The sequence below is a fragment of the Dendropsophus ebraccatus genome, chromosome 1 (assembly GCF_027789765.1).
Source record: "Dendropsophus ebraccatus isolate aDenEbr1 chromosome 1, aDenEbr1.pat, whole genome shotgun sequence".
NCBI classification, from domain to species: domain Eukaryota; kingdom Metazoa; phylum Chordata; class Amphibia; order Anura; family Hylidae; genus Dendropsophus; species Dendropsophus ebraccatus.
The window spans coordinates 215,894,648-215,920,585 of NC_091454.1; the positions used below are offsets into that span (position 1 = coordinate 215,894,648).

The 25,938-nt window shown below is 44.1% G+C and overlaps 1 protein-coding gene across 1 annotated transcript in view; it reads right to left on the reverse strand.

Moving 5' to 3' along the window:
- The window catches only part of LOC138769616 (venom factor-like), a 90,002-nt gene extending 64,299 nt beyond the window's left edge, over positions 1-25,703 (reverse strand). Inside the window, exons 1-12 of the mRNA XM_069948210.1 lie at positions 25,612-25,703; positions 22,691-22,877; positions 20,214-20,376; positions 18,493-18,563; positions 17,582-17,682; positions 17,407-17,489; positions 15,452-15,539; positions 14,464-14,566; positions 13,086-13,206; positions 4,871-4,986; positions 3,492-3,638; positions 1,868-2,074 (exon numbers count right to left, since the gene is read on the reverse strand). Coding sequence (XP_069804311.1) covers positions 1,868-2,074; positions 3,492-3,638; positions 4,871-4,986; positions 13,086-13,206; positions 14,464-14,566; positions 15,452-15,539; positions 17,407-17,489; positions 17,582-17,682; positions 18,493-18,563; positions 20,214-20,376; positions 22,691-22,877; positions 25,612-25,676 — 1,452 coding nt within the window. The 5' untranslated portion in view covers positions 25,677-25,703. The remainder of the gene's footprint in view (positions 1-1,867; positions 2,075-3,491; positions 3,639-4,870; positions 4,987-13,085; positions 13,207-14,463; positions 14,567-15,451; positions 15,540-17,406; positions 17,490-17,581; positions 17,683-18,492; positions 18,564-20,213; positions 20,377-22,690; positions 22,878-25,611) is intronic.
- Positions 25,704-25,938: the final 235 nt, after the last annotated feature.

A 25,938-nucleotide genomic window follows, 5' to 3' on the forward strand; every position in this document is an offset into this window, starting at 1 on the left:
CCCTAGCTGACAGGGAGGGGAAACAGACTCAAGCACCATTGGGGGAGAGGTCCACAGGATCACAGTGCCCACCAGCGTCCCACATGTACCGACAGACCAAGGTCCGAGGCAGATCATCTCTCCACACACCACCAGACTCTCCACAAGCGCAGTAACCCATTCCAGGCCGTCGGTATTCACAGCTGTATGCCACAGGACTGTAATACGCCTACAAGTTCATCAGTAAAGGAGTTATTGTTACACTGCCTCCCTCCTTGTCTCCCTGTTGTCCTGGTCTACCTGCACCACATCACCATCAAGGGCCATATTACCGGAAAGTAGTATTTGGGGTTGGCCCCGGGGGGGAACTACAGGTCCACACCACTGACCACCTTACACACAGGTGCAGCCCCCCTACAGGAACCTCTGCAGAAGAGAGGGAGAATACAGGAAAGCGCCAGAGAATAACACGTTCCTGTGGAAGCCCTCGTGTTCACCTAAGACCGTGACAAGTCAGTCAGTAAGGTTGCGGTACACCACAAGACCCAGCCATCCTGCAGGTACAGCACCCTCTCACTCTGCAGCCCTCAGTGCATCCCCTCAGGAGCTCAGCGCTACACACAGGAGAGGCATAACCACCTACAAGCCAAAAACTACAACCACCATCATCCTGTCCTCATCCCCTCACTCTCTTCCACACCCCGACTCGCTGCACATGCTTGCTTCTCAGCTGATTGCTTACTTTAAACCTGTCAAAAAATAATCTGCCGCCATCTACCCATCTCTTCAAGTATTCCAATTAAAGGAAAACTGCACAAACAGCTCAGTCCACACCAATATCGCTCCATGTAATGGGATCTTTAAGCAAGCACCGTTCTAGCACAGCAATAGATGACCCGGTTACTATCTCATTTTTGGCCCACTTGTCTAATAAGGCTGGGTTCACACTGCGTTTTTGCAATCAGTTTTTTTCAACGGATGAAAAAAAAAACGGATGCATTTGTGTCCATCCATTTTGATCCGTTTTTCCATTGACTTCCATTGTAAAAAAACGGGTTAAAACGGATCGTTTTTTTTTTGACAGACACAAAAACGTAGCTGACACTACTTTTGTGTCTGTTAAAAAACCGGATCCGTTTTGATCCGTTTTTTTTTTTTTACAATGGAAGTCAATGGAAAAACGGATCAAAACGGATTGCAAAAACGCAATGTGAACCCAGCCTAAAAAGCAGAAAACCCTCTTCAGTGATTATTCTCAACGGAATTCTTAGGCTGGGTTCACACTGCGTTTTTGCAATCCGTTTTTTTCATCCGTTTTTTTTTGTTGCAAAAAACGGATGAAAAAAACGTATGCATTTTTTTGCATCCGTGATGATCCGTTTTTCCATTGACTTCCATTGTAAAAAAAAAAAACGTATCAAAACGGATCCGTTTTTTTTAACAGACACAAAAGTAGTGTCAGCTACTTTTTTGTGTCCGTAAAAAAAAAAAGGATCCGTTTTGATCCGTTATTTTTTACAATGGAAGTCAATGGAAAACCGGATCAAAACGAATGCACACAAATGCATCCTTTTTTTTTGCAAAAAACGGATGAAAAAAAAACGGATTGCAAAAATGCAGTGTGAACCCAGCTTTACAGTGAAAATGTGAATCGCATGTTTTGATGTCATCAGATCATGTATTTTATGTGCAAAGGACAGATCTAGGTCAGGGGCGTAACTAGAAATGGCTGGGCCCCACAGCAAACTTTTGATTGGTCCCCCCCCTCCCTGACTGCTAAGCTGTCAAGTCTAATCATAACTGTCGCTATGGCTGCTACAGTGGTAGTTATGCCCCTGATCTAGGTATCATAAATCCAAAAAATTTATAAGAAATTAAGTCCAGATACCACATAGTTGAATTGTTTGATCTGATCTGCGACATTGGTGTCACTGTTCCGGATAACAAAGTGGATGACTGCATTTTCTCCTGGTTTCAGTTCTCCTCCTGCAACACTGAGATGTAAGTAATTGCCACCAATGGGTTTGTATGCGGTGGCCTCCATGGTGGCAGAAGCTTGTTGTTCCTTGGTTAATGTATCATCTGTTGTGGATACCTAGAAGAGGAGGAGATAGATATCTATGATGGATGAGTAGTAATATAGTGCTAGCACGCTAACATGACAAAAGTCAGAGTAAACAATTGGTTTGTGTAAGGTTTTGATCATCTGCACTTATCTCCATATTGCCATGCTGAACCAATTGTGTGCAGTATCTGTAAAGCCTTAGATGATGCATTGATGTATAAAGGTGCTAATTGACAAGAAAGAAATGGAAATGTCAGGATATGTGGGACCAGCAAGACACAGGACAGGTGCAGCCCTCACACTGGCACGTGCCCCACTTGTCCCTGCCTACTTGCCACAACAGCCCTAAACAGCAGCAGACAACTGGTCGACGGTCCATATCCTATATAAGTGTGAACCCGTAACGAGGACAAGACAGACACAACACAATAAATCCAAGTCAGGGGTCCAAGTCAATAACAAGAGGGCGGCACAGTACAAAAAACGAGATCCGAGAGAGTAGTCAGAGTCCAGAAAGTCATAAATCAGAAATACCAGATATACCAAAATGTGGGGAACGGTAGGTCAAGTCACACTAGTAAACTAGGCTCTATCGAAGGCAAGGAACAAGGGAAATGGGAAGATACTTATGTGGCCCGGAGTCCTTGCCCATGGCATGATTGGGGCTGAGACTCCAGCCCCAGGGCAAATACATATTTCTGATGGGTGGTGCCTGCCGTCAGACAGTCAATGATTACATTCACCTAATGCCGATCGTCCGAAGGCAGTGAAGCCCCCGCCATGGCAACATAACAGAGAAGCACTGTCGTGCCCCCAGCAATCTGGCTGGCTGCTAAGGACGCTGTTGTTGCGCCCCTAGCAACTGGCCAGGCTGGTCGCCAGGGATGCTGTCAGCAGTGTCAGAGAGCCGGCCCGCGCCAGTGTGCCGCCGAGCGTGCACACTGGCGGAAACTTTCCTAAACATACAGTATGTGCGACCAAAGCCTATATAACCATCATACGACAAATCAACACTGCAGGTAGAGATGAGCAAATCAACAGTAGTACAGAAGCGCTTCGTTCCTATTGGGATTCTGCTCATCAGGCTGCGGGGCTTTGAAGTCCACTCCACTCCGTGCCGCTCCTTTCCAGGTGCTGGGAAAAGATGGATCCCGACCTTCTCATAGTTTTCCAGGACCGGATCCATCTTTTTCCAGTACCAGGGGAGGAGCGTCATGGAGCGGAGCAGACTTCAAAGCCCCGCAGCGCGATGAGCAGAATCCCCATAGGAACAAAGCGTTTCGCCTTGTTCCTACTGTAGATTTGCTCATCTCTAACTGCAGACTCTTTGGGTTTTCTATTGATTATTATTCTACTAACAAGAAACCATGTTGCTCATATTTATCTCACATCCATAGTTTTAGTAGTTTATTTTGTAGGGTGATATATACAAGAACAGAATTATTACTGTTATCTGCAGCTGGCTTATGTCTGAGCGGGTATTCAGGCTCAGCCAACTAGTTCCATCTTCCCGAGTTCTCCCTCTCACACTTCCTGGTTCTGCCACAACAGGGACACCATGAGCCGGACTCCCATCAGGATTAGTGACGAACACCTAAAACCGGTAAAGACAAAAATGTGAGTTAAAAAATGCTTCACTCCCTTGAATATTGGAAAACCAAGGGGGACATTTATGAAAAACGATGTACAAGTAAATTAGGACCTGTCCCCAACTGTCCCACTAGATTCATTAAGAGGTGTGCGTCTCTTGGAAAAACCGTCCTGCAGAAATGTACGCCTGCCTAGGATTTGTGCCATGAGTTCTGCCAAGCGTAAGTCATGGTAAATCAGGTGTGTGAGGAGGCTCCTCTGCCTGTCTATTGGGGCGAGCAGGAGATACGGCTGGCATACACCAGGGAGAAGGGCTGAATTTGTGCCTTCTCCCTGGCGTACGCCAGTGGCGCAGTCTTCATAAATGTTCCTTCAAGTTTAGAAGTTAGCTTAAAGGACAACTCTGGGCAAGACAATTTTTTTTTTTTTTTAAAAAGCCAGGGATGGGGAGGCTGAAAAACATAACGTGATCTCACCTCCCCAGCTCCAGCACCGACGCCACGTACCACCGGTCCCTGTCTACTTCCTGGTCTAAGCAGGGACCTGGGTTATGATGATTTAGGCCTGCTCTGCCAGTCAGTGGTCATAGCGGGATCCAAACCCGGACTTCTCCTTTAAAAAAGTGTCCCTTTTTGGGAGCAGTTTCTATAGACACTATGGGGGAGATTTATCAAACATGGTGTAAAGTGAAACTGGCTCAGTTACCCCTAGCAACCAATCAGATTCCACCTCTTATTCCTCACAGACTCTTTGGAAAATGAAAGGTGGAATCTGATTGGTTGCCAGGGGCAACTGAGCCAGTTTCACTTTACACCATGTTTGATCAATCTCCCCCTGTGTCATCAATCTGAGACTGTCACATACCCCTATAGAATCCTCATAATTGGCTATGAGAGAAGAAGGGCTGATTGCATTGGGGTACAAGTGAGGTGGCATCTCAGGACATGTCATTGTCATTGTCATTTCCATTCACGTATATGAACTGCTGCTGCCATTTTGATTTTTATGAATCCGGAACTTTTAGAGCTTTGTTGAATGTTGAATTTAACAAAGCTCTAAATGATTTGGACTCTAGAAATCCAAACACTTTGAGATTTTTGGGTCAAATCAATTTCACCTTTAAATGTTTCGCCAGTCACTAGTGGTAAATAAAAAAAAAATATATAATATTATAAAATATAATATTAACACAATATAAAAATACAATACAACCTAATATAAAATGAATTCACTTGCCATAACTTCGAATGACATTCCCGGCTTGAAATACTTGGATGTTTTTGTGAAGAGAATTTTATATGGAGAAGCCACAATATAAATATCATCCAGCACCGATTCCACCATATCACTGCCTGGAGGAGAAACAGATGGCTTTCATGGTTGTAGAGTACCTTGGGGGGGGGGTGACAGTATAGATATATGAGCCAGAGCTGGGGTATAGGATGAGCATAAGGGTCCTATTCCATGGGCCGAGGACGGCCCGATCAACGATGTAAACGAGCGGCGATCTGCTAGATCGCCGCTCGTTTACTGGGTCTATTCCACGGCCCGATGATCATTGAGCGAGGGCTGCAGGGACATCGTTACCGATGTCCTTGCAGCATCATACATTACCTGGCTTCAGGGCTTCTCCTCCGCTCCGTCTCCTCCCCGGGTCCCCGCGCTCTATCTTCTGAATGGACGGTCAGCTGACATGCCACACTTAGCCAATCACAGGCCGCGGCGGTCCCGGCCTGTGATTGGCTGAGCGGCCATTCAGCAGATAGAGCGCACGGGACCCGGGGAGGAGACGGAGCGGAGGAGAAGCCCTGAAGCCAGGTAATGTGTTCTGCTGCTTCTCAAATCGTCGGTCGCCTGCCGCGCACCGCTATTCAACCGTAGCGATGTGCGGTGGGGGAACGATGATTTTAGGTCTGGTCCTAAATGAACGATCAGCCGATGACACGATCATTGGCTGATCGTTCTCTCTATTTCACCGAATGATAATCGGCCGAATCGGGCCAAATGGGATTAGGTCCACCAAACATCCAATACTTCTTTTAAAGGGGTTATCCAGTGCTACAAAAACATGGCTACATTCTTTCAGAGACAGCACGACTCCAGTTCAGGTGCGGTTTGCAATTAAGCTCCATTCACTTCAAAAGAACTGAGAAACAAAACCCCATCCAAGCTGGAGACAAGAGCGGTGCTGTCTCTGGAAGAAAGTGGCCATGCTTTTGTAGCGCTGGATAACCCCTTTAACCCTTAGAGGACCGGGCCAATTTAATTTTTTGCGTTTTCGTTTTTTCCTCCATAGCAGTTGCATTTTTTCACCTAGAAACCCACATGAGCCCTTTTTTTTTTGCAACACTAATTGTACTTTGCAATGACTGGCTGAATTTGTTCATAAAGTTCACTGGAAATCCAGAAAAAAAAAATCAAATTGTGGTGAAATTGAAAAAAAAAAAAAAAAAAAAAACAACACATTTATTTCGCCTTGGAGTAAAACTGACATGTTATCCCATATGTTCCTCAAGTCGTTACGATTACAACGATATATAAGGCTACGTTCACATCAGCGTTTGACCATCCAGCACCATTCCGTCTACCTTTTCCGTTTTGGAGTAAGCAAAACGGAAACTGTCGGATCCGTTAAAAACCCCTATAGATTCCCATGATATTTTAGTGTGCTCCGTTTGCCCTAATTGTGCTCCGTTTGCATGCAATCCGTCCAAGATCCGTTTTTTTAAACGGAAGAAAAAATAGGGTTTGCAGTGTTTTTCTTTCCGCTTAAAAAACGGATCACGAACGGAAAGTGCACTTCGTTTGTTTTTTTTTACATTGTAGTCAATGAGAATGGATCTAAAACGGAAGGTATTTCTGTTCACATCCATTTTTTTTCATCCGTTTTTGCTCTGAGCATGCGCAGAAGCAGCAAGAAACCAAAGAAGAAAAATAAACGGATAGAATAACGGATGCTGACTGATGTACAAAAGACTGAAGCCAAAATACAAACGGACCATTAAAAAAAGATGAACATTTTGCAATCAGTTTGCATCAGTCTGCTCATCAGTTTATGCTCATCCGTTTAATTAATATAGACAGATCCGTTAGAAACAAAGAAAAATGCTAGTGTGGCCGAGCCCTAACATGTATAACTTATATTGTATCTGATGGCCTGTAAAAAATTCTAATTGTTAACAAATATACGTTCCTTAAAATCGCTCCATTCCCCGGCTTATAGCGCTTTTATCCTTTGGTCTATGGGGCTGTGTCAGGTGTAATTTTTTGCGCCATGATGTGATCTTTCTATCGGTACCTTGAATCTGCATATACGACTTTTGATCGCTTTTTATTACAATTTTTCTGGATTTGATGCGACCAAAAATGCGCAATTTTGCACTTTGGGATTTTTTTTGCGCTTACGCTGTTTACCGTGCGAGATCAGGAATGTGATTAATTAATAGTTCGGGTTATTACGTGCGCGGCGATAGCAAACATGTTTGTTTATTTATTTATTTACTTTTATTTATAACCTGAGAAAAGGGGGGTGATTCAGACTTTTATTAGGGGAGGGTTTTTATTAAAAACAACACTTTTATTTTTACTTTTACACTTATACTAGAAGCCCCCCTGGGGTTAGGGTTATTCCCCCTGGGGTTATTCCCCCCTGGGGTTAGGGTTATTCCCCCTGGAGTTAGGGTTATTCCCCCCTGGGGTTAGGGTTATTCCCCCCCTGGGGTTAGGGTTATTCCCCTTGGGGTTAGGGTTATTCCCCCTGGGGGACTTCTAGTATAAGTGCACTGATCTCTCATACAGATCTGTGCTGCATAGATATGCAGCATAGATCAATGAGATAGGCACATTGATTGCTTCCGACTGCTGCAGCCGGAAGCAATCGAGTGCCGAGCCGGGATCAGCACCATTACGGTGCTGACCCTGGACGGGGTAAGATGTGTGGATCGCTCCTCCGGGACAACGTCCTGGAGGAGCAATCCTCCCCACTAGACACCAGGGAACGGCTGCATCAAGTAATTGGATGCAGCTGTCAACTTTGACAGCTGCATCCGATTACTGTATTAGCGGGCACGGCGATCGGACCATGCCCGCTAATAGGCGCGGTCCCGGGCTACGAGCGGCACCCGGGACCGCCGCGGTTCAGAGCGCGGCCCCGCTCTGAACACATAGAGGCGGACCTGGACGTACGGGTACGTCCAGGGTCACCTAAGGGTTAAGGACTAGTAGTCTTACCAGTGTGACTGATAAAAAGTAAATTCCATACAATATACCAGAATTGTACTTCAAGGGTACAAACAGATACGGCGTATACGCTGCGTATTTACTGCTGCGATACGCAGCAAATACACAGCAGATACGCAGCAGATTAGATCTAAATAACTAAACGCAGCATCAAATCTGCACATCAAATCTGCTGCGTATACGGTGTGTGTGTTTGTACCCTCAAAGTACACTGGTATATAGCTATTAATAGTCAGTTATATCCACAACTATCCAAAAAAAAGCTTTTTAGGACTAGTAGTCTGTCAGTGCGCCTGATAAAGAGCTAATTCTATACAATATACCATTATTGTAGGGAATAGTATACTGGTATATAGCTAGTAACAGTCACTCAGTTACATCCACAAGTATCCAAAAGTGCATTTAGGACTAGAAAATAACTAAACAGAACAAAAATTCTGCCATACAGTATAGTGCTAGTATTTTACAGTCTAACCAGTGTCTAACTAGTGCGACAGTCTAGTGGTGCTCACTAAGTATACGAGGTTGTATGCTGAGGGTAGTTAAAGACTAGTGTAAAGGGATGAGGAGTTGGGCGTGATGATGAGGGAGCCATTGGCCTGGTCATGATGAAACAAGAGAGCAAGAACACGGCTTATGCAGGATCCCTGGCCACTGCTCCCAGTTAGCAGGGATGCCCAGTACGCCACTACTGAATGCAGAGCCTCACGAGACAGGGTTAGATGGCAGATATCATGGCCAGTCAGTGTGCCACCACGCAGCCTTAAATAATGGTTCACAAGGCACTGGAAGAAAGCATTCACCTTCTGATGTGTCTCAGGGTAGTGGGGAGGGGTGGACGAAGAATTACTTTACTGACAAAGTAGTAGAAGTTTGGAACAAACTTCCAGTAGATGTGGGTGGTAAATCTACAATAACTGAATGTAAACCTGCCTGGGATAAACATCTATCTATCTATCTCCTATCTATCTATCTATCTATCTCCTATCTATCTATCTATCTATCTATCTATTTATCTCCTATCTATCATCTATCTCCTATCTATCTATCTATCTATCTATCTATCTATCTATCTATCTATCTATCTATCTATCATCTATCTATCTATCTATTTATCTCCTATCTATCTATCTATCTATCTATCTATCTATCTATCTATCTATCTCCTATCTATCTATCTATCTATCTATCTATCTATCTATCTATCTATCTATCTATCTATCTATCTATCTCCTATCTATCTATCTATCTATCTATTTATCTCCTATCTATCATCTATCTCCTATCTATCTATCTATCTATCTATCTATCTCCTATCTATCTATCTCCTATCTATTTATCTCCTATCTATCATCTATCTCCTATCTATCTATCTATCTATCTATCTATCTATCTATCTATCTATCTATCTCCTATCTATCTATCTATCTATCTATCTCCTATTTATCTATCTATCTATCTCCTATCTATCTATCTATCTATCTATCTATCTCCTATCTATCTATCTATCTATCTATCTATCTATCTATCTATCTCCTATCTATCTATCTATCTATCTATCTATCTATCTATCTATTTATCTCCTATCTATCATCTATCTCCTATCTATCTATCTATCTATCTATCTATCTATCTATCTATCTATCTCCTATCTATCTATCTATCTATCATCTATCTACCTATCTATCTATCTCCTATCTATCTATCTCCTATCTATTTATCTCCTATCTATCATCTATCTCCTATCTATCTATCTATCTATCTATCTCCTATCTATCTATCTATCTATCTATCTATCTATCTCCTATTTATCTATCTATCTATCTATCTCCTATCTATCTATCTATCTATCTATCTCCTATTTATCTATCTATCTATCTATCTCCTATCTATCTATCTATCTATCTATCTATCTATCTATCTATCTATCTATTATCTATCTATCTATCTATCTCCTATCTATCTATCTCCTATTTATCTATCTATCTATCTATCTCCTATCTATCTATCTATCTATCTATCTATCTATCTATCTATCTATCTATCTCCTATCTATCTATCTATCTATCTCCTATCTATCTATCTATCTATCTATCTATCTATCTATCTATCTATCTCCTATCTATCTATTATCTATCTATCTATCTATCTATCTATCTATCTATCTATCTATCTATCTCCTATCTATTATCTATCTATGTATCTATCTCCTATCTATCTATCTATCTATCTATCTATCTATCTATCTATCTATCTATCTATCTATCATCTATCTATCTATCATCTATCTATCTAAAGACAATAGGAGTTCTTTTTCTGCAGACAATCTTCTGTTTCTAAGCAAGTGGTCCACCTGGCAACCGGACCCAGCATTTCAGAGGGGCAGCAGTGTGGCCAGAGGGATAAGCTATTTGAACGAATATTCGATCCCATTATAGTCTATGGGAAAAAAATTTGCGGCGCTTGGAAATCCAAAATTGACCACTTGGAGGTCACCAACTCCCCCATGAAACCTCCCTAAATGATGGCAACACCTCCAGAATTACACTGTGACATCAGGGGGAGCATGCCTGGGTGCACCCAACACCCCAAAATCGCAGTATAATGCCACTCTCCGCAGTTGTGAAGGAAAAATATTTGTGAACGCTTTATGAACGTTTACGGCAATGTTCACACATTTTGTTCCTATTTCTTGCGCAGCGTTACATACATGATTCCAATGTGCGTCCGCAGAGCGTCATGTTATTCTCACGTATCATGCGTCATGCTGTACGAACGTTACTGGAACAGTATGTATGACGTGCCTTTTACTGGGCCACTGGAACAGTATATATCAGGTGCCCTTAGTGGGATACTGGAACAGTATATATCAGGTGCCCTTAGTGGGCTACTGGAACAGTATATATCAGGTGCCCTTAGTGGGCCACTGGAACAATATATATAACGTGCCCTTAGTGGCCTAAACCAGGGACAGTATAAGTCACTTGTACACACAGGGTACTGGAATGAATACACCTGCTGATGCTGCTGCTGCTGTTATATCATCTATTTCTTAGCACTGAGAAGCTTTGGATTCAGAGATGACTTTTTCGCTGTGTTCTGGGTTTTGTAGTAAGCCTGCCTGACCAAAACGCTACTAAAACCTATCTCTCCCTGCTCCAAGATCTCTCCCTGGCTAGGTTAAAAGCGCATCTGCAGTCGAGAAGCGGGAGCCAAGTAGTTAAAGGAGAAGTCCGGCCAAAATTAATTTTTGATATGTTGTTACTTATGAAAAGTTATACAAATTTCTAATGTACATTAATTATGGGAAATGCACATATAGAGCTATTTCCCTTAATTTAGTAGATCAGGAAGTGTTAGAAATATCTCTGAAGAAGTGACGTCACGACCCAGGGTGTAATTCCTATGGAGTGTCCAGCAGGGGGCGCTCTCTATATAGAAGTCTATGGGACTTTATTGTTTCTATGGGTTTCTATGTAATGTAATGTAATGTAGTGTACAGTGCTTTATTGAATGAATACATCTATGGAATACTTTGGGGAGCAAGTGTCCTTGCTCCCCAAAGTATTGCATAAATGTATTCATTCAATACACAGTAAGCCCGCCGATCCGCCGCATTCCCGCCGATCCGCCACACGCTGATCCGCCGCATTCCCGCCGATCCGGACCATATACATTGAACTACAGCTCCCATCATCTGCTTCTAGTATGAACAGGTGATGGGAGCTGTAGTTGGGTAATGGATATGACATGCCGCCGGGCGCAGGGGGGAGCCGCTCAGTACACAGGAGCTCCCCCCTCCTCCTCCTCCTTCCGTGATAACTTCCGCCTATACCAATGCTGACTCCCTGCCTGGCCGCCGCTCTCCGCTCACATATACCGGCTCCCGGCATCAGCGCGGACACCAGGATGCATCGGGAGCCGGTATGGGGGGGGGAGAGCGGAGAGCGGCGGCCAGGCAGGGAGTCAGCATTGGTATAGGCGGAAGTTATCACGGAAGGAGGAGGGGGGAGAGCTGCTGTGTACTGAGCGGCTCCCCCCTGCGCCCGGCGGCATGTCATATCCATTACCCAACTACAGCTCCCATCACCTGTTCATACTAGAAGCAGATGATGGGAGCTGTAGTTCAATGTATATGGTCCGGATCGGCGGGAATGCGGCGGATCAGCGTGTGGCGGATCGGCGGGAATGCGGCGGAAATTCGGCGGAAATGCGGCGGATCGGCGGGCTTACTGTGTATTGAATGTATTGAATGAATACATTTATGCAATACTTTGGGGAGCAAGGACACTTGCTCCCCAAAGTATTCCATAGATGTATTCATTCAATAAAGCACTGTACACTACATTACATTACATTACATAGAAACCCATAGAAACAATAAAGTCCCATAGACTTCTATATAGAGAGCGCCCCCTGCTGGACACTCCATAGGAATTACACCCTGGGTCGTGACGTCACTTCTTCAGAGATATTTCTAACACTTCCTGATCTACTAAATTAAGGGAAATAGCTCTATATGTGCATTTCCCATAATTAATGTACATTAGAAATTTGTATAACTTTTCATAAGTAACAACATATCAAAAATTAATTTTGGCCGGACTTCTCCTTTAAGATTTGAGGTCATGTGGTTCAGCCATCCAATGAGGGTAGACGCCATTTTCGCGCTGCGTACATACTCCCAGGGTCCCTCACGGCCTCCCTGCATAGAGATTGGATTAAAAAAAGCGCCAACTACGATGGGAGGGCTTTCAAATGTTTCCCGCGTATTCGTCACACTACTCGATTGAATTCGAATCTTTCGAATACTGCAATATTAAATCGAATACCATCTCGATCGAATCGTATTCGCTCATCTCTAGTGCATGGGATTCCCTCTTTCCTTTTTTTGGCAGCCCTTGGTGCATTGGCTTGATGAGTCTCCAAGTCCATCCTTCAAAATTTAAACAGGAGGGGTCCAACCATGTCACACACATGCAATGACAGTTACCAGTGGGTGTAGTTTGAGTTCCCTCTCTTCTACGGCATATATGGTTGTTAGAGATGATGAGAACTCTGCCGAATAGGAGGCCCTTGAAAAATGCTCACGTCTCCCACTGACTTTAATGGGGTTAGTTCGAATCGAGCCTCAAGTATCAGAAAATACTCGACTAACAAGCATTCGAGTATTTCAGTACTCATCTCTAGTGGTGATACTTCTTACTCTTACCTGACTCAGTAATGACGGTAACAGACACGAATATTCTCCATTCTAACATGTCTTTCTCTTTTGTAAAATATGTCTCCAAGTCTTTTCTTTCCAAAACAGAAGAACCTTCTCCTCTTGAGATCTAGTTGAGAGTCGTAAATCATAAAATATTATATTTGTTTATGCCTGGAGGAGGTTAAAGAGGTACTCCAGTGTTGGAGCCCTTTTTTCTGGGACTGGGGAGGAGGTGGCCGAGGAAAAAGACGTCCTCTAACCTCCCCGGCTCCAGCGGCGGGTCCCGCATCGCGGCGCTCTGGTGCCCGGTTCCCGGCCGCTTCCTGGTGTCTGACGCGGGCCCGAGACGTTACGTCTCAGCTCTGCTCAGCCACTCAGTGAAGGATTCGGGATCTGAGCGGACTTGAAACGGATCCCGCCTCTTCACTGAGTGGCTGAGCGGACCTGAGACGTCACGTCTCGGGCCCGCGTCAGACACCCGGAAGCGGCTGGGAACTGGGCACCGAAGCTCCACGATGCGGGACACGCCGCTGGAACCGGGGAGGTGAGTGGACATCTTTTGTCTTCAGCCACCTCCTCCCTGGTCCCAGTAAAAAAGTGCCCCAACACTGGAGTACCCCTTTAAATACATTTGTCTGAAGAGAACCCATCCATATGCTCTATCCAGGCTATTCGGATGTTATAGAGTAGGTGCCCCCATGTGATATTGAGCTGCTCTAACTGTGGTCAACTTGAGCCAAGCATGTTCTATAGATGACCATTCATCTAAATGACTGCCATGTACTGCTACATATGGCTGGCTGTGGCCCTGATAGACTGTACATTCATATTCATAATTCATGGCATCAGCAGCCTAACCAATTACAATCAATGAGATCAGAAATCGGTCTGCTTCTTTTTATAGAAACAGCACTCCACCATTCCATGGCCTTTGTCTGTTATTGCAGCTCATCCTCACTTACTTAGGCTATGTTCACACAACTCCTCACATTGGAGGGTGCGGCTCCAGCCACAAGCTACATTGTGTGCAGCGATGAATTGGGAGGCGGGTGTCAGTAAAGTTTATCCCAGCCGATACTGCAGTACTAGTCAGATAAACTTCAATTCTATTGAATCGGGATGTGGGTGCACCCGTGTGCGCCCACATCCCAATTCACCTTTGAACACAATGCAGGGTGCGTCCGGAGCCGCACTCTCCATTGTGTGACCTGTCAGGCTTGTGCGGCCGCTATTCAATGAATAGCGGCAGCACAAAACTGACATGACAACTATCTAAATACAGACGTATCAACCCAATAGATTGTGATGAACTGATTGGAGGATGGTGGTAAATCTATGTGTAAGATTAATAAAAGGCTAAAATTCAATGATAAAGTATAATTACCTCTTCTCTCCTTAGGGTATCTGGTAGACTTATCTTCTCATTGTCTCTCTTGACTCCAAAAAGCACAAAGGCCTTGCCAGTGACAGGTTCACCATAGAGATACCTGATAAGACAAAACATTACATCACTTTACTGTGAGTCACATTATTACAAGAACATAACTGCTTTATTTAAAAAACAGCGCCACACTGAGGAGGGCAGCCAAACTAATAAAGGGACAAAGCATCTTACTTATGAGGAAAGATTCAAATAATTATAATTTATTCGTTTTCAGAAAAGATCTATAAGGGGAGACATGATCGAAATATCAAATTATGGCCCATACAAGAAATATGGGGGAAAAGATGTTCCAGGTAAAACCCCCTCAAAAGGCGGGAAAATAACATTTAAAGGGCTATTCTTTTCAAACATAACATTTGATATGTTGCTGCCCATGGTCAGACTAACAATTCCTTTCATACTTGTTATTATCTATTTAGTCTCCTTCCCCCAGTTCTGAGCTGCTGCTTTCTTCTGAATACACAAAAATCTGTGTGTGAGCCTTTCTGTCTCCCCCTCCTCCCTTCTGAGATGGCTGGTGTAAACAAGTCCCTGGCAGGCTTTATCTGCAACACTGTAGCTACTTTGTAATGCTGGGAGAGTTATTCAAGTTGCTGAAGAACTCACTGTGATTATTCCTGCCAGCATTACAAGGAAGCTACAATGTTGCAGATAATGCCTGCCAGGGACTTATTTACATCAGCGTCTTAGAAGGGAGGGGGAGGGGGGCGGAGGGGGAGATGGAGAGAAAGGCTCACACACAGAATTTTGTGTTTTCAGCAGAAAGCAGCATCTAAGAACTGGGGGAAGAAGACTGAATAGATAATAACAAGTATGGAAGGATTTGTTAGTCTCACCATCATGGGTAGCAACATATCAAATGTTATGTTTGAGTGGAATACCCCTTTAATCTCCAGAGACAAGATGTCTCTACTGTGCTTCTACTCACATTGCCTTTATGTCCACCTTTAGTTCTTCATCTTTAATGTAGAAAAATTTCTTAGATGTAGTTACTTTTATTTCAAAGCTTGGTAGAACTGAAAAGCATAAAAAAAATACATGAAATACATAAACCATGAATTCTGACAATTATAAATGACAGTAAAAAAATTACTCTTGTAATCAAAATTGCAAAAAAATAAAATTCAAAAAGAATAACTTTATTAAAGAAGTACAGTAAATTTAAAAATTTGTCAGCAGACAAGGGAACATAATAAACAAGTGCTACTTACCTCTTCCCATGAACGCTATGTGCCGCATCACAGGCTCCAGGATCCCAGCCCGGAACTCATTTTTCCCTGAGTTGTAATGTTGTCATCAAAACTCATACCCAGCTGATGGATTTCCCTATCAGCCAATCAGTGACTGCAGTGGTGTCCCGCCCCAGTCACTGATTGGCTGAGCAGGCAATGTATCACCTGGCATCGCTGGAGTCAGGGATCCTGGAGCGGTAAGCCAGCACTGCAAAGGTATAGGGAGATTAAGGAAGTTAAGCTTGTTTATTATGGTCCTTCCTGCCCCTACCTGCTAAATATCGCCGGACTTCTCCTTTCAACAAATGTGAAAAAAAAAAAACCTGTTATTTGCCCAGATGCCTCTTTGGGCCGGGTTCACACTACCGTTGTCTGCGCAATTACGGCCGGTTTCATGAATTACGGCCGTGTTTTTTACGTAGTGTGAACCCGGCCTTAATGTGCACCATGTAACACTTAATTTCATGTTGAGAAGATAACAGGCTCTCAAGGAGATCCCTATTGGTACATCCCTATTGGTCATGCCTCCTCCCGTCTTTACGAACCCCCCCCCCCCCCATGACCCATTTGGCGAGAGGAGCATACAGCAGCCGTACACCAGGGGGAAAGGGCCAGCTTCCTGGCGTATGCAAAATTGATAAATTGACAAAATGTCCCCCATAATACTTAATTTCCCCATGGGCTGTAACTAAACATTTATTGCCTTGTGAACGTATCATCAGGTACATTGCTTTGTTTTTTTATACCTTAATGGATCGGCACTGGCGCTAGGATGCCGTGGCATGGTGTCCTTTTTTTGAACTGCGGTCCAGTTCCCGTGCATGGTGCCGATCTTTTCGGGAGCACTGGCCAACCCCGGAGCACTGGGGGTCCGTTAAGGTAAAACACAAAGCGATGCACCTGATGGTACATTTACTTTAAGTACCATTAAAGGACAACTCCGGAGGGACCCCCCCCCCACAAAAAAAAAAACACAGACACACACAGACACCATACTCACCATCCCTCCGGTGACGATCGCCACTCCATTCGCCCGCCGTCCGCCTCACCGTCACCTGCGTCCGCCGTCCAGCGATGTCTCTTGCTTCCGGGCTCACCGGCAGCCTTTTCATTGGCTGGAGCGCATCACATGGCTTCCAGCAAGCTCAGCCAATCAGGGCTGAGCAAGCTGGAAGCCATGTGATGCGCTCCAGCCAATGAAAAGGCTGCTGGTGCGCATGTGCACCAGCAGCCTTTTCTCTCCCATTCACTCTCAATGAAGACGCCGAAGAGGAAGAAGACCCGGACCGCCCCCCAGCTCTGACGTCACTCGTCACCAGATGCCGCCCGGGAGAAGAGGACCGTGACGACCGTAATAGGTAATGTATACATTCTTTAACTTCCGGGGTGGGGGTCAGGGGTCGGAAAGTGGGGGAAGGGGGTCAGACCGGGTATTTAACCACATTACAAAGTTATATAACTTTGTAATGTGTGTTAAATAAGCCAAAATAAATTTTCGCCGGAGTTGTCCTTCAATGAAAACTCTTGGATCAGCTTGTTTTGAAGGACCTTTCTAAAAAAATCAGATACACCCAGACTACAAAGTCCAATAACAGGGGAACACAATTTGGCAATGGCTAACTCTAGGACTTTTCTTTGCTCCAGTTCTTACCATATTCCTTCACTTCAAATTGTGTGGTGTAACTCTGTACCGAGTTGTCCCTGTACTTTGCTGAAATGGTCCATAGTCCCAAACTGTAAAATACAGGCTAAGAATTATCATCTTTATCATCGTCCTCATGATCCCTGAGGTTGTTACCTCTTAATTCCATGTAGTTGCTTCTTACCTTACAAGTTCGGGCAGTTTATAAGACAAGGAAATAATTCCGTCGATTTTGTTGTATTTAATTACATGTAGATCTTTTTTAACCATGACGTTACCTGGAGTCTGTGAAGAAAAGAAAGGATCCAAATGAAGATGCAGATAGGATGGGCTTAGTGATCTAGCATATGGTGGAATATAGTGTAAATGCTGCCCCATTAGTCTAATGTTCCATTAGAAAATACCTTATCCTGACATGTCCTAGATATACAGTATGTATTGTTGCCCTGTCTGTTCCTTATACTAAAGTTGGCCAAACCCTCCATCACTGGCAGGTTCGGCTGACAATATAAGCTGTATGGGGGGCTCCTGACAGATGATGTTGGCGAGGCAGGGTTTGGGCCTATTGGGAGCACATGATTGGTTGACTGTGCTAAACGTTTATGTCTATGGAAAGGACGGGAGAGATAACTGTGGGCAGAATAATTATTTATTAAGGCTATGTTCACACTACATATATGTCCGGACGCATATTTTCGCGGCCGGACACATACGTGTTAAACTCCGACCGGGGATTTACGCTAGTTGCGGCCGGCTACGTACGGACCACGAACTTACACCCGCAAACTATGTAAGTCTCCGGCCCCTTATTCATGGAACGCGCTACGTCCGGAGACTTACGTAGTGTGAACATAGCCCCCAGGTGTAAAGGCACAAGGTCACAAGTCTGAGACCCTCAACTGGTTTCCAGAACGAACAGGCTTTGTAAAGTAGTTAAACCTTATGTATTGAAAGTATGGGATAGATTTTTGGACACTACAAAAAGAACGGCCGCTACGGCATACTCTGTAGTAAAGCAATACAATATAGGGATTGTATGATACGGTAATTTCTGATCACAATTTCTACATCTATTGCAGAAGAACACAGTCTTACCAGGAATTCAACAGTCACCGCCTTGCTCACTGGTTTTAGATTCGCCGTCATACTAAAAATCCTGTACATAACTTAAGAAAGAAATATACAATCAATCACTAGCTTACTACATACTGGCCTTTAAAGTAGATGTGGTCCATGCCAGTCTGTGTACGGGCAAGTTGACACCTTTGCCTGGCAAGAACCATCATGGTGTGTACCACGGTGTGCCTTACACAACATTCAATCAAACTTTATACTGTATTAAAAAAATAAAAACAAACTATGGTTGGTTTCTATTTTTCCAAGACAAAAACAGACATATTTGTCATTGTCCTAATCATGAGAAATAATCACATGGTGTTCATTGGTTCATCCCCCTCTGACACCATCACATGACATTCACTTAGTTCATCCTTTTGATGTCATCACATGACTTCTACTTGGTTCATCCCAATCACTAGCTATCACTGACACCATCTCATGACTTCTACTTGGTTCATCCCACTTCTGACACCATCTTATGACTTCTACTTGGTTCATTCCAGTTCTGACACCATCACATGACATTCACTTAGTTCATCCTTTTGATGCCATCACATGACTTCTACTTGGTTCATCCCAATCACTAGCAATCACTGACACCATCTCATGACTTCTACTTGATTTATTCCCCTTCTGACACCATCTCATGACTTATACTTGGTTCATGCCACTTTTGACACCATCACATGACATTCACTTGGTTCATTCCCCTTCTGACACAACGCATGACTTCTATTTGGTTCATCCCACTGCTGAAACCATCTCATGACTTCTACTTAGTTCATCCCACTGCTGAAACCATCTCATGACTTATACTTGGTTCATTCCACTTTTGACACCATCACATGACATTCACTTGGTTTATTCCCCTTCTGACACCATCTCATGACTTCTACTTGGTTAATCCCACTGCTGACACCATCTTATGACTTCTACTTGGTTCATCCCACTGCTGACACAATCTCATGACTTCTACTTGGTTAATCCCACTGCTGACACCATCTTATGACTTCTACTTGGTTCATCCCACTGCTGACACAATCTCATGACTTCTACTTGGTTCATCCCACTGCTGACACCATCTCATGACTTCTACTTGGTTCATTCCACTTCTGACACCATCACATGACATTCACTTGGTTAATTCCCTTTCTGACACCATCACATGGCGTCTACTTGGTTCATGCCACTTCTGAAACCTTCACATAATATCTACTTGATTCATCCCACTTCTGATATCATCATATGACATTCATTTGGTAAATCCCCTTTTTTCTGATTGTTTCTTATTTACTTTGAGATTGTATAAGCCCGCATCTTTGATTTATATTTATATTAACTCATGTATTGTCCAATTAATCAAATAGTATTTTATGTTACTGTGGATGGCGCCCCACCGGAACTACTTTTCCCCCAAGTTTCAATGTCATCATGACTTGGCCAAAAAAAATGGTATGGCTAATGGACTGCCTTCTCAGCCAATCAGTGACTGCATTGGTGTCCTGCCCCAATCAATAACTAAATGCCTAAGTGATCAATCCATCAGCTGAGTCGTGACATCACTGGAGAAGGAGATCAAGGAGCCCGGTGGGAGTCACAGGGAGAGGTGAGAAGAGCTTGTTTATTATGTTCCTCCCTGCCGCCTCGAAAATGATCAATTTCTCCGAACGTCTTCATTAATATAAATGTCACTGTACCTGTAGATCCTGGAGTGTAGATGGGTTTGTCGGTCTGTATAAAGATATATCCACTTTGAAAGGACACCAGGACAATTTTTTCTAGATTGCAAATCGAAGAGCTTAAAGAGACATACACAAACTGTTTCTTATTAGGGTCCTTTTCCAAATTTGTTGAGGGTATCTGAAGAAAAGAAATCATCATCATAGACATCAATGGAAAGGATAGAAAGGGGCACAACAAAATGATTTTATACATATGTTATATGGTAAATACCTTTGTATATTAGGTGTGATACCTTTATCGGCCAACAAGGAAAAATCATTATATTTATCGACATGCAAGGACATCTTCATCAGAGGAATTACAGATGAAGAAACTTGGATGTTACATAGAGAAATCTGGGGGTAGGGGGAAAAGAGGGAATAAATGCATAAGATTCAGGAGGGGGTGGTTATATACTTACCTCCCCGGTTCCAGCGCCGAGTCCCGGATCGCGCCACCCCGTACACCCGTCCCGATGCCTTGAGACGTCATGTCCCATGCCGCAGCTCACACCAGGAAGTGGCCGCGGGACGGGTGTACATTGTGGTGTGATCCGGGACCCGGCGCTTGAACCGGGGAGGTAAGTGACCGCCGCCATCCATAACTACCCCCTCCCCGGCCATAGCTTAAAAATACCCCCGGGCCGGAGTACCCCTTTAAGTTTGCTGTTTCTTCAGTCATTTCACCTGTAACTCCTCTGATGAAGATATCCTTGCACATCGAAAGCTAACGGAACATAATGATTTTTTTCTAGTTCGTAGATAAAGGTATAAGACCTAAAATACTTTGTTGTTTTGGGCCACAAAATTATTTACAATCACACAGCTCCCCAGACCAACCTAGGTCTGCCTGACCGAAACAGCTCCCCAGACCGACCTTAGTGTCTGCAAGCCTGAAACAGCTCCCCGAACCGACCTAAGTTTGCTTGACCGAAACAGCTCCTCAGACCGACCTAAATCTGCCTGACCGAAACAGCTCCCCAGAACGACCTAAGTGTGTGCCTGACCGAAACAGTTCCCCAGACCGACCTAAGTCTGCCTGACCGAAACAGCTCCCCAGACCGACCTAAGTCTGCCTTACCAAAACAGCTCCCTAGACCGACCTAAGTGTGTGCCTGACCGAAACAGCTCCCCAGACCGACCTAAGTCTGCCTGACCGAAACAGCTCCCCAGACCGACCTAAGTCTGCCTTACCGAAACAGCTCCCTAGACCGACCTAAGTCTGCCTGACTGAAACAGCTCCCCAGACCGACCTGAGCGTCTGCAAGCCCGAAACAGCTCCCCAAACCGACCTAAGTTTGCCTGACCGAAACAGCTCCTCAGACAGACCTAAAACTGCCTGACCGAGACAGCTCCCCAGACCTACCTAAGTCTGCCTGACCGAAACAGCTCCCCAGACCGACCTGAGCGTCTGCAAGCCCAAAACAGCTCCCCAAACCGACCTAAGCCTGCCTGACCGAAACAGCTCCCCAGAGCAACCTAAGTCTGTCTGACCGAAACAGCTCCACAGACCGACCTAAGCCTGCCTGACCGAAACAGCTCCCCAGACCGACCTAAGTCTGCCTTACCGAAACAGCTCCCCAGACCGACCTGAGCGTCTGCAAGCCCAAAACAGCTCCCCAAACCGACCTAAGCCTGCCTGACCGAAACAGCTCCCCAGAGCAACCTAAGTCTGTCTGACCGAAACAGCTCCACAGACCGACCTAAGCCTGCCTGACCGAAACAGCTCCCCAGACCGACCTAAGCCTGCCTTACCGAAACAGCTCCCCAGACCGACCTAAGTCTGCCAGATCGAAACAGTTCCCGAGACCGACCTAAGTCTGCCTTACCGAAACAGCTCCCCAGACTGACCTAAGTCTGCCTGACAGAAACAGGTCCCCAGACCGACCTAAGTCTGCATGAAATTGCTTAAAAATTCTCTGATTAAAATGAATAAAAAGATGAATGAACTGGATGATTTATTAATTGCATTTGTTATAAATGATCAGCTTAGCTAACTGTGTCAGCTTTATGTTTCCTTTGTTAATTAGTTTTGAATAAATAATTTTCGTTTCAAATGACTATTGTCGTGTTACTTAATAAATGTATAGAGCCGGGGCGACTCCTGACTGGTTTATTCCATCATTTCCCTGACAGGGGTCAGTGATTTGATCAAATCACTAACTTTCTTCAGGGAAATGATGGAAGAGCTCGGCCATTCCATAATTTCCCGGGATTTGATCAAATCCCTGGATTCTATCATTTCACTGCGACATATACATGAAAGTCATAGCTAGAAGGTGAAGAAGAATTAGAACCTAAAGATAGAGTCCAAAGATGTAACCAGGAGAAGGGATTTGGAAAGGAACTGAAGCAAGAACCAAAAGGGTGTTGAGAATCAGGACCAATCATGATGTAATGCTCGAGGACAAGGAAATCATGTGTTATTACTGGACTTCTATCCACTTACTTACCGTCAACTTAACATTTCCAAAGAACTGGCTACTGCCGTTCACAGAGACTCTGATTGTAGCTAAATTTAGTTTCCTTCGGGGAAAGTCTTGGACTTTGATGTCAGCAACAAATGCAGAGCCATGTCCATCTACTACAATGGTCTCTTCACTGTCTACACGCAGCACGCTGGGGGTTATCAGGGTGCATCTAGTGGAGGAAACACATGGAGAGAGAGATCAGTATTTCCTATCTGCCCCAGTTCTTGTACCTGTCATAAAAAACAACATTAAATGGCATTCTCAAAGATTAGAAACAGTGGGGATTTTTTTCTAAAAAAAAAAATTGCACCTATAGCTGTGTCTGGTTTTACAGATCAGATACTAATCCTTAATATTTCTCGAATACACATCAGGGTGAGGCACGGGGACACAGCCGGGGGCAAGGTATAGAAGTCCATGGCATATCATAATAAAGGGTTGAGGAGTATGGACACATGCAGAGTTGGGGTATAGAAGTCCACGGCATATCATAATAAAGGGTTGAGGTGTATGGGCACATGCAGAGTTGGGGTACAGAAGTCCACGGCATATCATAATAAAGGGGTGAGGAGTATGGGCACATGCAGAGTTGGGGTACAGAAGTCCATGGCATATCATAATAAAGGGTTGAGGTGTATGGGCACATGCAGAGTTGGGGTACAGAAGTCCATGGCATATCATAATAAAGGGTTGAGGTGTATGGGCACATGCAGAGTTGGGGTATAGAAGTCCATGGCATAACATAATAAAGGTCAAACAATTATGAAAATGATACATATACTGTACCCCTTAGTGATGGAGTGTCACATTGTTTTGAAAAGCTAGCAATCTCATACTATACATCTCATTATAAATTGTCTTTTTTTTTGTCCCCAAACATTTTTATTGAAAAATGTTTTCATATAAATAAAGGCATAGAAGAAAAGTGACAAAATGAACAAATGTCAGCAGGATAACATAACTTTCATGTACAATTTAAAGCATAGCAAAGAGAAATATTAGAGAGCCCGCTCCGTACGCCTCCAAGTACTATTTTGTATTTTTCAAGAGCCTTACCACTGTACAGATTTTGGACGGGTCTAAGAGGGTAGTTATAAACCTCTTCCATTTCTTGAAGAATGGTTTAGCCCTCTTTTCCTGGCAAGGTTCCGCCTCCAACTGAATTTTAGGGCCACACAGAAGATCAAACCAGCGCATGAACACCCTGATCGGCTGATCTCTGGCACTTTTAGGTGGGAAGATTATCAGCTGAATAACTATTTCTAAAAACACTGGTTAGCCTTAACTGGCCTGAGTAAAAAGGGACTTAGAGGAGAAGTCCAGACATTTTTCAGCCGGGGAGGAGGTGGGTGAACATAACGAATCTCCCGGATGTTAGGACCCGTCACCCGCGGAAAGGGGAAGTGTCCCAAGGTTGCGGTGTGTGCTGTGTAGGTGGATTGCAATAAATCGCAGAGTCTCTTGAGTATAGTTAAGCTGGTTTACTATTGGCAAATTTGCAGCAGGTAATACAGAATAGGTAGTATAAAGTTCCTTTGGGTAAAACACTTGATAATAGACTTGACAAAGTTCCCAATAAATACTTGACGAAACAAGGACCAGATACGTAGAAACAGAGTAGCAGAGAGGAGGATGCTGTGAGAGTCTCAACCCATGTAGTACTGTGCTCTGCCGGGATGTTGGAGGATGTGGTAGAATACTTAGAAGAAGAAAAAGAAGACCCTTGCCTGTGTATTGATCTTGGCTTAGTCTTTACACCACCTTATGCCCACTAGACTCGGCTGAACCTTCCTAGAGGGTGACACAGGCCCCAGACCTTGTTACCTGGGATTAGGGGAATGCTGAGGGTTCCCTGCTAACACCCACGCTGCGAGATAGAGTTTATAGGCTTGCTGCAACTTTGCTCTATCCGGATCAGTTCCTAGCTCTTTGGCTTTCATGGATACTGTTCTGCACTGTGACTTCTCCTAGTCCATGGCGTAGGTTGAGTTTGTCTCTGGCTTGTCCTCTCCTAAGAGATTTTAACACTGCAGAGTGCTTGGTAGCGTTACTTATAAGAAAGCTGTGGAGGTGTACTGTCTTGCATCCTTCCCATATGGGGTGCTAGCTAAGACTGGACTTCAGAGAAAGGGGACCTGGCAGAGGGCCAGGGCCCATATAGGACCACTGTGGAGAGCTATCTGGCTTGTGTCCTTCCTCCACAATTTCCAGGACGAAAGACCCTATGCTCCTCCTCCACCCATGTGACTTACTTCCTCCCCAGCGTGTAGGATGCGTTGTGAGTGGGTGAAGAGTGCAATAGAAGAAACAAGAGGAGAGGTGATAGGAGAGAAGAAAACAAGGATCCTACTGGTCTACAGATTCTGGTGACAAACAAGGAAATAGTAACCCTTTACATCCTTCAGCTGTGTGGTTTCTAAATACATAGACATAATACAGCAACATCTAGTGTGAAACTTAGTACTGCTTTCATCACCATAATAACACAATGGAGGAGATTTATCAAAGGGTGTAAAATTTAGACTGGTGCAAACTGCCCACAGCAACCAATCACAGCTCAGCTTCCAGCTCTGAAGAAAGGAAAGAGGAGCTGTGATTGGTTGCTGTGGGCAGTTTGCACCAGTCTAAATTTTACACCCTTTGATAAATCTCCCCCAATATGTACAGACTTTTGCGAGAGGTGTAAATAAATGTAACACCCGTGGTAGGACACCACCTATCTCCTATCTGACTTCAATCTATTATCTACCTATCGCCTATCTGACTTCCATCTATTATCTACCTATCTATTAACTACCTATCTCAGACAGACAGACAGACAGACAGACAGGCGATACATGTGTATATAATATATGGTATGTCTATGTGTAAGCTGTATATATATTTGGTAAAATTATACTCACAGCTGTTCTGCATAGGATCCAATGAGTCCATATAGTAGAATGAGACACAGAGCTCTGCACCCCATGATGCCTCCTGGGGTATGTGCTATCCTGGAGACATGGAGGGGTTATATAGGTATTTAGCCTGCGCTCCTGCACCCTGACCCCAGCAGTCTCTTTAATAAGTAATAGGAGAGATATAAGGGCTGAGCTATGTAAATAACAGGAGGCCGCACAATTGCATGAATGTCTAGGTCATGATCAGCCTGGACTGGAAATCAAGTCATTGCATAATCCAGAGTGAGAACGAGAGATGAGAGGATTATATAGGTTATACTGCTATATACA